This window comes from Giraffa tippelskirchi, chromosome 9 (genome assembly GCF_054371585.1).
Source record: "Giraffa tippelskirchi isolate mGirTip1 chromosome 9, T2T-mGirTip1v1.2.pri, whole genome shotgun sequence".
Taxonomy (NCBI): domain Eukaryota; kingdom Metazoa; phylum Chordata; class Mammalia; order Artiodactyla; family Giraffidae; genus Giraffa; species Giraffa tippelskirchi.
This window is the reverse complement of record NC_137283.1, coordinates 118,546,017-118,558,295: the sequence shown is the minus strand read 5'-3', so window position 1 is coordinate 118,558,295 and position 12,279 is coordinate 118,546,017. Positions and strand designations below refer to the sequence as shown.

Here is a 12,279-nt window from a genome sequence, read left to right as displayed (position 1 = left end):
AATATTTTTGTGAATTTACACAATCTGGAGCATCTACTCGAAAGTTAAAAAAAAAAAAAGCTTAAAAAAAGACTAAGACTTCTCTACATATAAATATACAGAACTAGAAGACCTTGGGGCAACAAAAAAATATGCCACTTCAAAAAGCCCAGATAGTTTATAATTCACTTTAAGTAAAAGGTAAAACTAGTGTCCGGCTCCCTACTCGAAAACTGAGGCAGCGGTGAGGTAAGAGAACAGCAGGTAACAAGGAAATTATCCATCCAAAGTCTTTCAGGTATGTGTATGCTTTAACAGGAAACCAACAGAACTATTAGCATGCATGTGTATGGTAATTCGAGCCGATTTACAAAAACAGTGCCTGATGAACATTAAAGTTTAACTGACTTAAGTCTTAATTAAATAACATTCCTAAACAGACTCCTGAACTCTGAATAGGGAAGAACAGTTTCTGATTTTTTTTAACCTACCGCTTAAGAGCTCCGCTGGAAAGGTAGGACTCTTCAGAAAAATGTTTTCCTCCTCCTCTGTTGTCAAAAGCACAAGAAAAGCAAGGGGGATTGCACCATTCTGTCTCCAGTTCCAGTTCCAAGCTGTCGGTCAGAAACGTGGACTCAGGGGGACAGTTATCCATTGTTTACCATGTCCTGAAATGTTTGGAGTTCATTAATAACAATCAGTAAGGGCTCCAAAGAAGTTATGATGTGATTCCTGGAGATGGGGAGGGCTGACCTCAGAAAGTTCCCCAAACGCCCCCCACCCCAGCACACAGGAAAAAAACGAGAAGCGAAATAAATCCTCAACAAATATATACCGCCCCCCCAACCCGCCTCCGCCCACCGACTCCCCTAGATCAAGGCTGTCAGAATTTAGACTGCGCCCGGGACTGGCTGTGGCAGGAACTTAAAAATTCCCTCTACGTCAGACCCTGCAGCCCTGTACAGGGTGAAGTGGGGGAGAAAAAAAAAAAATGTTTGCAGGACAGATTCAGCCTCAAGCCCAGAGCTCGACTAGACCTGCGCCCTCCGCTAAATTATTACACCGCACTGAGCCAGTTTCCCCGCAGTGTCGGAACTGCAAGCTCCCCGGCCGACTCCAGGCGTGGATCCACAGGGCCCAATCCCCGCTCTCCCCGCCTGGGCAAGTCTCTCCAGGTCCGCACAGGTAGCGATCTCCCCGGCGCCCTTGGTTTGGTGTACTTCGTACCTACTCACTGTGAGTCCCCGAGATCCGCCCCAGCGGTCCCGGCCAGAGCCAGCGAGTCCGTGGGGTCTAGACCCCAAACAGACGAAATTCCCGCCAAGACGCCGGCGTCCAAGAAGGGCGGGGCCACGGAGAAACCCGCCCCCGGAGGTGCGCTCGCGAGATCTCTGAGGGACCCGTCGGCACGCCTCTAGTTCTCGCGAGAATCTTCCAGCCCAGGACTCTGTGAGGCTACTTGCATTTTCACTTTCTTCTTATTTTTTTTTCCTCCCTTTGGTAGTTTTAATTGGTATTTTGGGCCGGAAGGCGGGACCTCACTTAAGAAGGAAACGGGCTGAGGTAAACAAGGTTTAGGGGCCGCGGGTTTGTAGTCTGGCCGAACTTAAGAAAAGAGCTCCACTGGAGCCAATCGCAAGTGGGTGTTTGAGGGCCGCGCCTGAGCCTCTAGTTCCTGGGCTAGTCCCAGCAACTGCTTTGTCAAGTTCGTAGATGCCTTTTGTTCATGGATTGTGGACAAGGCAGGTGCAAAAATGAGGTTACTCCAGTGGGTGGAAACACTGAGTAGGTCACATGGAACTTGATTTCTGTATAAAAGCTGTTGCGCGCCTCCCCCCCTCCCCCGGTTAGCAACATTATCTGGACAGGTTTAAGATGCTTAACCTTGGACACTTTTGTAAAGACTTTAAAGTCTAAATCAGAGATAACACCGTTCAGCCGTCTTCAGTGTCAAGAAAACATGGGAATTTCTCATTTAAATGTCCTGCTGTAATTTGAGTATTCTCCATTGCCCTTTCGTCCAAATATAGTTTGTCCTGGGTGTAATAGCGAAATAGACCCCTTTTTCCTTTTTCAAGTGTCTGTTGTTGAGTAGTCAATTTGGTTAAACAAGTGAGTGGAGTGTAAAGAATTAATAAATTCTCTGAAATAGTTTAAGCTAGTACTTTCATAGGTGCTGTATCAGTATGAACCCCCGGCAAGTAACAGATGGCATACTGAAGAGAGGTAGTTGTAAGGTGCTTAATGAAAGGGCACTTTACAAAGATGTGGATGGTATTACCAGGAAACAAAAAGTGATGGTGAAGCTCCCGGAACTAATCAGAGACATGATTACTTTTAGACTTAAGAGGTAAGGGAAAAGGGATTGCCAGGACCCAGGGAGACTTAACTGCTGTTGAAGATGCCACCCACCTGATAGCCACCTATGCTACCTCAGCCAATGTCAACCTGAACCCAACAGGAAGGAACTAAAGGATTAGGTACAGGCAGACCTCATTTTTGTTGTGGTTTGTCTTCTTGTGCCTCCCAGATAACTGTGTTTTTACAAAGTGAAGGTTTGTGGCAACCCTGCATTTAACAAGTCTATTGGTACCATTTCTCTAATAGCATTTGTTCACTTTATGTCTTGTGTCACATTTTGGTGTATCACACTATTTCAGACTTTTTAATTAGTAGATTTATTATGGTGATCTGTGAGCGTTGATACTATTATGATTCCTTTGGGGTGCCACAAACCAGGCCCATGTAAGGCAACAAACCCAATCAATTGTTGCAATGACAACATAGGATTAAGACTAGCACATAAACTTAGCTGACAAAGCATTAACAGGGTTTGAGAGGATTGACTTCAGTTTTGAAAGGCATTCTACTGTGGGTAAAATGCTATCAAACATCATTCTGTGCTACAGAGAAATCATTCATGAGTCATCAATATGCCAAACTTCATTTTTGTCTTATTTTAAGAAATTGCCACAGCTACCCTAGCCTTCAGAAACCACTACCCTGATCAGTCAGCAGCCATCACCACTGAGGCGAAACTCTCCATCAACAAAAAGATTATGACTTGCTGAAGTCCCAGATGATGGTTAGCACTTTTTAGTAATAAAGTATCTTTTAATTAAGTTATAGACCCTATTTTTTTAAGACATTGTGCAATTGCACATTTGATAGACTACAGTATAATGTAAACACAACTTTTATATGCACTGGGAAACCAATTTGTGTGACTCACTTTATTGTGGTGGTCTAGAACCAAACCCACAATATTGCCAAGGTACATCTATACTGAAATCTCTTCCCCTCCCCAATGTATTAGCCAACCAGTGTCCCTCATTGTTGGTGGCCAAAGCCAACTTAAAAGCAGAGGGCAAGGATGTGACTTATAAAGTTCAGGCTCATGGAGTAGAGTCCAGGCTGAAGAAAAAATAGAATCTGACAGAAATGGAATTAATTTCATCAAGAAGATAAAATATTCACTGTATATATATATATCAGATAACAGAGCTTCAATATATATAAAGAGAAAAATACTATCATTTATAGAAGAAATAGGATTCCCTGGTGGCTCAGCCTGTAAAGAATTTGTGTGCTATACAGGAGACCTAGGTTCATTCCCTGGGTTGGGAAGATCCCCTGGAGAAGGGAATGGCAACGCACTCCAGTATTCTTGCCTGGAGAATTCCATAGACAGAGGAGTCTGGTGAGCTACAGTCCATGGACTTGTAAAGAGTTGGACACAACTGGGTGACTGAACAACAACAACATAAGACACTGAAGGCTTCCCTGGTAGCTCAATGGGTAAAGAATCCTACTGCTAATGCAGGCGACACAGGTTCAATCCCTGGGTTGGGAAAATCTGGAGGAGGGCATGGCAACCCACTCCAGTATTCATGCCTGGAGAATCCCGTGAACAGAGGAACCTGGCAGGCTATGGTCCATAGGTTTCCAAAAAGTTGGATATGACTGAAGCCATGTGGCATGCACGCACTTTTCCACAAGGTCTGTGTACCTGTTGTTCTCTCTGCCTCCAATGTGTTTCCTTCCCCTTCTTAGTACTACTGCACATCCTTCAGATCTCCTCTCATATATCTAACCCTCAGAGAAGTCTTCCATGATCTCTGTAAATTATACCAACTCCCTCTATTATAGGTATCCATGGAGCTCACTTTGGAAGGACTCACCACAGGTGCAACTTTATAGTAACATATGTAATTGGTAATATTTATATCCTATACTACTTCCCTGGTGGCTCAGATGGTAAAGAATCTGCCTGCATTGTGGGATATGCAGGTTCGATCTCTGGGTCGGGAAGATCCCATGGAGAAGGAAATGGCAGCCCACTGCAGTATTCTTGCCTGGGGGCTATAGACCATGGGGTCACAAAGACTTGGACACAACCGAGTGACTAAAACACACACTACAGTGTAAGCTTCAAGAGAAGAGGAACCATGTCTGCTTTTACTTAACATTATACCTTCAAAAATGCATCTTGAGGATGTTCAATAAGTCGATATTAAAGAGTGAATGGATATTAAAAGAATGAATGGATATTAAGTGAGGGACAGTATTGCTGAATTGGGTTTTAGGTATGGTAGAAAGACTCAAGATGATTCTATAGATAGGTCTGATTTCAAAGCCTGTATCATTTTCCATTTGTACCTCATAAGCTTGTTGTGGCAATTACATTAAAAATGTAAGTAAAGCTTCTGACATAGTACAATATGAGCAGTCTGGCCTCTTTTCATGTCCACCTGAGACCTTAGGGCTGGTATAAGGCAGAAGGTCCCTGGCGGCTCAGAAGATTAAGAATCTGCCTGCAATGCAGGAGACCGGGGTTGGGAAGATCCCCTGGAGAAGGGAAAGGCTTCCCGCTCTAGTATTCTTGCCTGGAGAATTCCATGGACTGAGGTGCCTCGTGGGCTACAGTCCATGGGGTTTTAAAGAGTCAGACATGAATGAGCGGCTAACACTAGACTACTAGTATTGAAGTATGTGATAATCAGAAGATTGTAAACCCTGTGTAAAGACATATGGACACACTAGAAAAACATTACACAAGTCAAGAAAAACACATTTTTAGGCCAAGTTGGCCTCCTGGCTGCCAGTTTGCAATCCCTGAATTCTGGTCTATATCAGAGTATCATTGTGAGAATGAAGATGGATTGGAAACACTTATTTTAAACTGTTTTGTGCCCTTGGGGCTTCTCAGGTGGCTCAGTGGTAATCTGCCTGCCAATACAGGAGCCGTAGGAGGTGCGGGTTCAATCCCTAGGTCAGGAAGATCCCCTGGAGGTGGAAAAGGCAACCCACTCTGGTATTCTTGCTAGAATAATCCCATGGAGAGAGGAACCTGGCAAGCTACAGTCCATGGGGTCACAAACAGTCGGACACGACTACGCATGCACTCACGCATGCCCTTTACTTCCTGCTTCTTAACATATGTATTAATATATGGTTCTATTTAGAGTTAGAAAGTGGATAGGGGATCAGTTCAGTTCAGTTCAGTCACTCAGTTGTGTCCAACTCTTTGCGACCCCATGAACCGCAGCACACCAGGCCTCCCTGTCCATCACCAACTCCCAGAGTCTACCTAAACTTATGTCCATTGAGTCGGTGATGCCATCCAGCCATCTCATCCTCTGTCGTCCCATTCTCCTGCCCTCAATCTTTCCCAGCATCAGGGTCTTTTCCAATGAGTCAGCTCTTCGCATGAGGTGGCCAAAGTAATGGAGTTTCAGCTTTACCATCAGTCCTTCCAATGAACACCCAGGACTGATCTCCTTTAGGATACACTGCTCCGGATAGGGAATAGGACACCTTAATTTATAATCCCTCTAAGAGAACAGGAAATGAAAGGGGGTGATTCTCCAAAGAAAAAGTAGAATGTTGTTACCAAAAGAAGGAAGATGAAATGCTGTACAGGCAAAGCAATAGATGCCCAACACTCCTTTCCCCTTCTCTACCTGGTGGGATTATCTTCTTATATGACACTTACATCACTTCTGTGCTGTCACATCCTACCATAACATCTCCCTGTCTAGGAAAAATAAATTATTCTCCTTTTTACATTTGTGTAAGTAATAAGTACTATATCATTACCTTTACTGTGCTACAGCAAAAGAGCTGTGATGTATCTGCCTGTCTCTGAGAGACAGCTTCCTCCAGAGAGAAAAATGTCCACCCCACAGACAGTGTACTGCTTCCTGCTCTGCCTCTTTTCTTCAGTTACCCAGTTACTCTTTTCCTGATGCCTACCCAAGTTACATATCCTCAGCCCTATTTCTAGCTAAGACTTTGGTATTTTTTTTGCCTGGTTCAGGATATCGTCTTATGGTCTGCCTTACAAAGTCCTCAACTCTGGTTTTCTGGTACTCTGCTTCGCTGTTCAAAGACAACATCGAAGGTTCTGTTCTTTCCTAAACATCCCTGAGTTAGATTTTCAGGTCATACACATAGAATATATAACTTTTCTACATAGCATATATATGCAGGATAATATACTTCATATACACAGAGTAATTGTGCCATATCTGTATCCTCACTAGGCAATAAGCTGGAGATTCATCCATTATTATGTCCTCAGAATCTGGGACAATACCTTAGTAGGCCCTTAGAAAGACTTTTGAATAAATGAATGAAATGTTGCCTCTTGTCTTTATCAATATTTGTATTGGGGGGGGTCTTTTTGAAAGTTGTTATAATTATACTTTCTTAGTTTTGCAGTTTCAGCTGAGACATCACCCTGAGAAAATTAACTATAACCCAATATTCTATCTGAGGTAATAGATCATTATTGCAAAGTAGGTAGCCAGAATTTGGTTTTATCATCATTAACTGATCATCCACCTTCAGTCTATATATATGTAAAAAAGAATTCACTAGTGGCTAGACTTTTAAGAGTGAGGATTTCTTTAGAGACTAAGCATAGAAATGTTTCCCCCCTCTTTCTTCAGGTCAAGGGAGCAGAACTTCAGGAACCACTTAGACGGGCTGAAGTGTATTCCCTGGTGTTTGGGGGCACACAGGTCCCTGTGTCAGTGCTGACAAAGCAGAAGATTGGCTGGTGTGGCTCATGGTGGCAGAGTCAGGAGAGGGCTGTGGAGGGAATGAGCTGTAATGCCTCTGGGGTAAATACATGATATGTGGCTCCTGAAGGAGGGAGCAAGACCTGAGGTATACTCTGGAGGAAGTTTGTGAAGAAGACTGCCTGAAGGGCTCGGGTGACACCAACAGAAAGAGGCTAGATTCTTTACCCAAATAGGTTATTATAGAATATTGAATAGAGTTCCCTGTGCTATATAGTAGATCTTTGTTGATTATCTGTGTTATATATAGTAGTGTGTATATGGATATATGCATATGTATGATTGAATCACTTTGCTATACACCTGAAACGAGCACAACACTATAAATCAACTATATTCCAATATAAAATAAAATAAAAATTTTTTAAAAAGAGGCTGGAGGTAGGCACGGGCAGTCAAGACTGGTGGGCAGTCATTCACACTTGTCAAGGGGAGGTGCAAATCTCTTGGTTATTTAAAATCTGTCAGTGGCCTCCTGTTGTTCTTAGAGTGAAACGTAACTCCTCACATTTGTGATCTGACCCCTTCGTATATCCACCCTCCACCTCTTTCACAAATCATCAGCCATGCTGGCCTTCTCCCAGTTCCTCTTACACACTATATTCTTTCCTGTCTCAAAATGTTGTGCCTTATGCCAGAATTGATTTTTTTTTTTCCTCTTGCTTTTTCTAGGCTTGGTTCCTGTTTGTCCTTGAGATCTTAGCTAAAACCTCTCTCCCTTATAGAGGTTTCTGTTCAACTCTCAATTTAACATAAATTTCTATAATACTTTGAGTTGGGCAAAGCTGCAAATGGCATAAAACTCAGATTAACTGTATCTTCCTGGTAGCTCAGCTGGTAAAGAATCTTCCTACAATGCAGGAGACCCAAGGTCGATTCCTGGATCAGGAAAGTCCCCTGGAGAAGGGATAGGCTACCCACTTCAGTATTCATGGGCTTCCCTGGTGGCTCAGATGGTAAAGAATCTACCTGGTATGGGAGACCTAGGTTCGATCCCTGGGTTGGGAAGATCCCCTGGAGGAGGGCATGGTAATGCACTCCAATATTGCCTGGAGAATCCCCACAGACAGAGGAGCCTGGCAGGCTACAGTCTACAGGGTCACAAAGACTCAGACACGACTGAGCAACTAAGCACAGCACAATAAAGAAAAGCATCTTCTTTTCCCATGAATGTCATGAAATCAGTCTAGTGCTTTTGTATGGTTTCAGGATTCCAGGATTCTTATATCTTGTGTCTACACAATGTGTGAGCTTCAATTTTAAGTTCATTTCATTGTCCATAAGGGCTGCTCCTGTTGTAGCCAGCACATGTACTTTCCATCTGGGAAAAAGGAGAAAAAAGGGGAAGGGCATATATCCTTTTAAGCTCAGTTCTAAAAGTTGCTCACACTACATTCACTTACACATACTACATCATAGAACTTATTTTGGAAACAATACTCAACACCCAGATGTACCTAGGAATTTCACCCATTTTCTGATCCAATTCAGTACTTCTTATTCTTCGTTTAGCTCTGTCACGTTTAGCTGAAAGTTAGGCAAGCTGGGAAATACAACCTTTATCCTGTCAAACTAAAATTAGGGAACAGATTAAATATGATGTACAACTGGAGGCTGCCCTCACAAACACCCATCAGTTTTATTTTCTTACAACACTAAGTTACAGAGGCTAAGACTTCTCCCTCAGAGAAACTTTTTTTTGATCATTCAATCTAAAGTAAATTTTTATAATATCTTGGGTAACAGAAAATTCATCTTGAAAATGATCTCCCAGGAAAAAGGTTTTATTATCTTTCACATGAAAGTCATACAGTCGTTCTAGGGTTTGCATGGTGCTCTGTGGTATTTAGAAAGGGAATGAGTTAAATTTCAGAAATCACTTAGCATAGCACCTGCTGCATAGAAAATTGTTCCAAATTGTTGGTTATTATTTTTAAGCACATATTAAATCCTGTTGCATTGAATTTAACTCAAACCAGATTATACATTTTACTAGACTTTAAAATGTTATTCAAACTATGCAGGCTATTTACTAATCTCGAAACACTTTACAAACTTGTAAGTGTTAAAATTCATAATAAAGATTTTATTGAAATGTGAGCATCTGAAAAAAAAAATAAATAAATAAATTTCATGTAGTTCAATTATATTAGCAAACTATAACCCATGGATCAAGTTTGGCTTGCCACCTGTTTTTGTAAGAAAAGTGTTATTGGAACTCAGACTGGCACATTAGTTGATACATTGTTTGTGGTTACTATCTCTCTACAACTGTGAAGTTAAGGGTTGCAACTAAGAGTATACAGTCCACAAAGGCTAAACTATTTACTGTCTGGCTTTTTATAGAACAGAATTGCCACCCCCAGAATTACATTAATAAATTTGTTGAATAACATCTATTTAGAGTCATAAATTTCCTTGGAGCTTTATGATTATCCCTCTGAAACCCAGCAGTTATAAGTAATTATGTTCCTACAACACACTTTCCCCCTGCTTAGTATCTTCTTTAATTTTCAGTTTTCTGTGGGAGGTGTGTGAGTTGAAGACGTTTTTAATTTTTCACTTGGAATTATTTTCTAGTTAATCCTTGTGATGCCACCAGAGCTAGAGCGATCTTAGAAGTCACTTTATGGGACTTGGTGTACCACCAAGATTCTCCTTCCAGCTGCTGAAATGCTCTTGTCAGCCTTTGCTTGTCAGCCCTTTTCAGAATTGCCTTCAGTAAAGAGAGCTTGCTTGCCCAAATTGGGACATCTGGAATCCAATGACAATGGCATGAAGGTATAAGTGCTTAGCCCTTCTTCTCCCTACCCTAAGTTGGGATAACTCTGAAGGGTGATCTCAACTTCAGAGCTCCCATCAGTTAGCTGAGGCCTTATTGATATTACATTGCAGTCACTATCTCCCTCTGTCCATTCCTACTTTCCTTTCCTTTTCTTGTACAGATGGTTGTTTCCAAGAGTATTCCTTAATAAACTTCTTTCCTCCTAAACTCTGCCTCAGAGTCTTCCCAGCAACAAAAAGCACCTAACCTAATTTCCTGATTCTAGGAAGCCGAATCTTATAGATTTCACAAGGCACAGGTTTGGGGAGGGGAAGAGCCAGAAATTTTGGGCTCCAAAGTCAGTTCTCTTTCTACAATAATATGATAAGTTAATGTTAAGGGAGCTCTCATTGCTATCTAATATCTGGGCTTCTGTAAGAAGCAAAGACTGAAGTACTGTAGCCTCCTCTTGATATTTTGAAATTCTAATGTCAAGAGTCTTTGTCAATTCAGCTTCATTGGAATTTGTTCACCATGTTATAGGATGAGCTGAAGTGGAGATCATTGTTTGAAGGACACTTCATAGATCAGCATACCTAAGTTTGAATCCCACAGTCTGTATTTTCTAGTTGTATGATCTTGGACAAATTTCTTAAACTCTGAATGTCAGGTGTATTACCTAAGAATTGGAGGATAATACTTATTAGAGGCATGGGGGACCTTCTTCTATTCCATTACTTTAGTTTATCCAACATGTAACACCCACCCTATTTCATTTCATTCTATTCCAAAAGGAATTACAAAAATTCTAAGACATTTCTATCACTATGCTAGTTAAAGAATCATGAGAAGTTGTGATTCCTGTCCTCAGGAAATCTCTAATTCTATTATACAGACAAAACCTAAAATATGAAATGATTAGAGAAATATATAAGTCAGAAACCAAGTTCAAATGGTGTAGAATGGGCAATATGTTGGAAAATGAAGACCAAGATAGAGTTAGTGAAAGTTGCTCAGTCGCGTCTGACTCTTTGCAACCCCATGGACTATACAGTCCATAGAATGCTCCAGGCCAGAATACTGGAATGGGTACCCTTTCCCTTCTCCAGGGGATCTTCCCAGCTCAAGGATTGAACCCAGGTCTCCCACATTTCAGGTGGCTTCTTTACAACTGAGCCACATGGGAAGCCCAAGAATAATGGAGTGGGTAGCCTATTCCTTCTCCAGTGGATCTTCCCCACCTAGGAATCAAACCGGGATCTCCTGCATTGCAGGCAGATTCCTCACCAACTGAGCTCTCAGGGAATCTCTGATAGATAAAGATAGATTTAACATATGCAAAATTTTCATGATATCGGTTTATAATTGTTCTCCAAAGTATCTATAGGTATAAAGGAAGTTGAATTATCATCTTTCAAATTGAAAGAATGGAAGGAACTTTTCCTTTCCATTCCCTCCAGTTGAAAGTATTAATGTAAGAAAAGTCATAGTGAAACAGTAAAAAATTTTAACTTAAACTTTCACATAGTAAAATTGACTCTTTGTTGTCCAATTCTATGAGTTTTGAAAAATTCATAGTGTGTAATCACCATCAAAACTTTATTACTCCCCCTGAAATTTTCTCAGGCAAACACTGCAATCAAACCTTCTCTCCTCCTTCCTCAACTCCTGACAACCACTAATTGATTCTCTGTCCCTGTGTTTTTGCTGATCCAGAATATTATATAAATTATGTTCTTTAGTATCCAGCCTTTTAATATGGCTTCTTTTACTTGGCAAATGTATTTTGGGTTCATTCATGTTGTATGTATCAATATTTTGTTTCTTGGCAATCCACTCCAATATTCTTGCCTGGAGAATCCCTTGGACAGTGGAGCCTGGCAGGCTACAGTCCATAGGGTCACAAAGAGCCAGACATAACTGAAGAGACTTGGCATGCATTCCACTTTCTGAATATTATCAATATAGCTGCTATGAACATTTGTATACAAGTTTTTTTACGTAGACATATGCTTTAATTTCTCCTGAGTAAATATGGAGTAAAAATAGAATTTCTGGTCTTCAGGTAAATTTATGTATAACATTTTAAGAAATTGAAAAACAGTTTTCCAAAATGGCTGCAGTGTTTTATATTTTCATCATCAATATATAAAGGTTCCCTTTTCTCAGTATCCTTGTCAATACCTATTATTGTCATCTGTATGACTTGGGGTAATTTTTCATGATACTATTGGCCATTCATATATGTTCTTTGGTGAAATGTTTTATCCTGTACATAATTTGTAATTTTGTTTTCCCAATGTGTGGCTTAACTCTGTTGTTTTTCTTTTTTAAATTTTATTACTTTCTGCTTTTACCTTTAGTGTTTATTTACTTCTCTTTGTTCTGGTTGTGATTTACTGTTTATTTCTAGTTTCTCAAGATGGAAGCTTAATTATTGATTTCAGGCTT

At 40.9% G+C, this 12,279-nt stretch overlaps 1 protein-coding gene across 5 annotated transcripts in view; it reads right to left on the bottom strand.

Moving 5' to 3' along the window:
- MMS22L (MMS22 like, DNA repair protein) overlaps positions 1-1,312 on the bottom strand; it is a 118,726-nt gene extending 117,414 nt beyond the window's left edge. For all 5 annotated transcript variants that reach the window (XM_081530350.1, XM_081530352.1, XM_081530349.1 and 2 more), the window contains exons 1-2: positions 1,207-1,312; positions 471-647 (exon numbers count right to left, since the gene is read on the bottom strand). Coding sequence is in view for 2 of the 5 variants with exons in the window: in XM_081530349.1 (XP_081386475.1) it covers positions 471-634 (164 nt within the window). In the remaining 3 variants the exon portion in view is untranslated. The remainder of the gene's footprint in view (positions 1-470; positions 648-1,206) is intronic.
- Positions 1,313-12,279: the final 10,967 nt, after the last annotated feature.